The sequence below is a fragment of the Pistacia vera genome, unplaced genomic scaffold (genome assembly GCF_008641045.1).
Source record: "Pistacia vera cultivar Batoury unplaced genomic scaffold, PisVer_v2 Contig984, whole genome shotgun sequence".
NCBI classification, from domain to species: Eukaryota; Viridiplantae; Streptophyta; class Magnoliopsida; order Sapindales; family Anacardiaceae; genus Pistacia; species Pistacia vera.
The window spans coordinates 309626-311498 of NW_022196872.1; the positions used below are offsets into that span (position 1 = coordinate 309626).

At 36.0% G+C, this 1873-nt stretch overlaps 1 protein-coding gene across 1 annotated transcript; it reads right to left on the bottom strand.

Annotated features, from left to right (window-relative positions):
• Positions 1-225: 225 nt before the first annotated feature.
• On the bottom strand, positions 226-765 carry LOC116121448. The gene has a single exon (XM_031407407.1). The coding sequence runs from the start codon at positions 763-765 to the stop codon at positions 226-228; it is 540 nt and encodes a 179-aa protein (XP_031263267.1).
• Between the last annotated feature and the right edge of the window lie 1108 nt (positions 766-1873).

The following is a 1873-nucleotide window of genomic DNA, read 5'->3' on the forward strand; positions in this document are numbered from 1 at the left end:
TGTTTTGCAGGATCTAGGTGAGGACACGGTCGGATGGACATCAGCGTACGAGGGGAAGCGGTTGCACTGTCCACCATGTTTTTGACAATTTTGTATAAAATATGTATATGTTTGTAAAGAATATATATGTTTAATAAAAAGAAAAATTTGGGCCCAACTCTTTATACTATTTTATATGTATTTTATTATGTACATTCTTATGAGTATTTGAGTAGAAAGTGGTTGTCACATAAGTCCTTCAAAATCACTGCGAAGTGTAGTTAAAAACTGTACCAACCATTGCTGCTCTCTACTAGCAATATAGGCACCACATGCCTTTAATTTTGCAGATTCTGTAAGAGCCAATTGATCCCAAAGAGCTGTCATAGCAGAATAAAACTCATGAACACTCATATTCTTCTGCTGAAGAGCTCGTATGTCATTCTCTAATTGATACTGCTTTGCAAAATTTGATTGAGTAAATAACTTTTGCAGATGATCCCAAATCTCCTTTGTTGTCTCATACTTCGCCAACTGTGTACCTATGGAATGCTCAACAGAATTGTTAATCCAAGTAATAATTTTTGCATTGTTTGCTTCCCAGGCATCTATCAAAGCAGCATAACACTCATCAGTATTCCTAAGTTTCACAGAAGTTCCACTGACATATCCCCACATCTTTTTAACCTTAAGAAAATTTCTCATCACATAACTCCAACAGAAATAATTCTTGTCATCTAACCTCACACTCACAGACTGAAGCGAATCATCTCTTTCAGTAGCCATAATCAAAGAACAAAGAAAACCAGTATGCAAAAGAAAGGAAAACGAAATACCAGATTATAGAAATTGAACGAATACCAACGAAATACCAGATTGCAGAAACTGAATGAATACCCTCTCCAAAAATTTTCTCGTAAGCTGTGTTTAAGATTAAGCCTCGTCCCATGAACCTTGCTCTGATACCATTTTAAACAATCCAAAGAAAAAATAAAAAGAGGAGGCTAGGGTTTCATTGATAATGCACAATGTAATTGAATACAAAAAGAATAATTTAACCTAAATACAAAGAGACTATATATAGGCTAAACAAAGAAAATAATGAAAAGACAGATCTACCCTTAATAAACAATAAAACAAAATAACCATATATTTCTTAACAGTCTAAACCTCTTCAAGGACACAGTGAGCGTAGAAGTGTTCGCGAATATCATTGAAGTCTTGCTCGGGAGTCCCAAATTTCTCGACGCTGATTGTACCACGTAAAACGACAACTATCAAGAAGAGGCAGAGGAAGGTGACTTTACTTCGGCGAATCGCTCTCTAGATCTAGCGGACTCACTGAGTCCCCATGCACCAAGGATCTTGACTCGCCTAAGTCGAATCGGTCAGAGAAAGACAGACAAAAGGTTCAGAAATGTGAAAGAGAGTTTTAGGATCTGAACACCAAATAAGGATTAAGTCATTGAAAAGCTTAATGGAGAGGGTAGTAGTGTAATTAATGGAGAATTTAAGGGCAATGAAAGTTAAGGAAAATCGGTGGAGTTGAGTGGGGATGCGGGAAGAGAAGAAGAGATGAAGATTCACAAAGAGTTATGAAGAAAAAAATTTGTCCCGACAATTTTTTATAATTTTGTAATTATTTAACTAATATTTCCAACAAAATTTTATTATTTGTTTGGCCCGTTTCAAGTAGTCACGTTGGAGGATTTGTGTGATGTGTGAGAGCAATAAAACTATGCTTACTCACAATCTTACTAACCATCTTACTATCCTGATAAATATAACGGCATAGTACGGGTACTATGCGTATGTACCCGTAGTATGCCGTTATATTTTCCAGGATTGTAAGATGGTTAGTAAGATTGTGAGTAAGCATAGCATTACTCGTGTG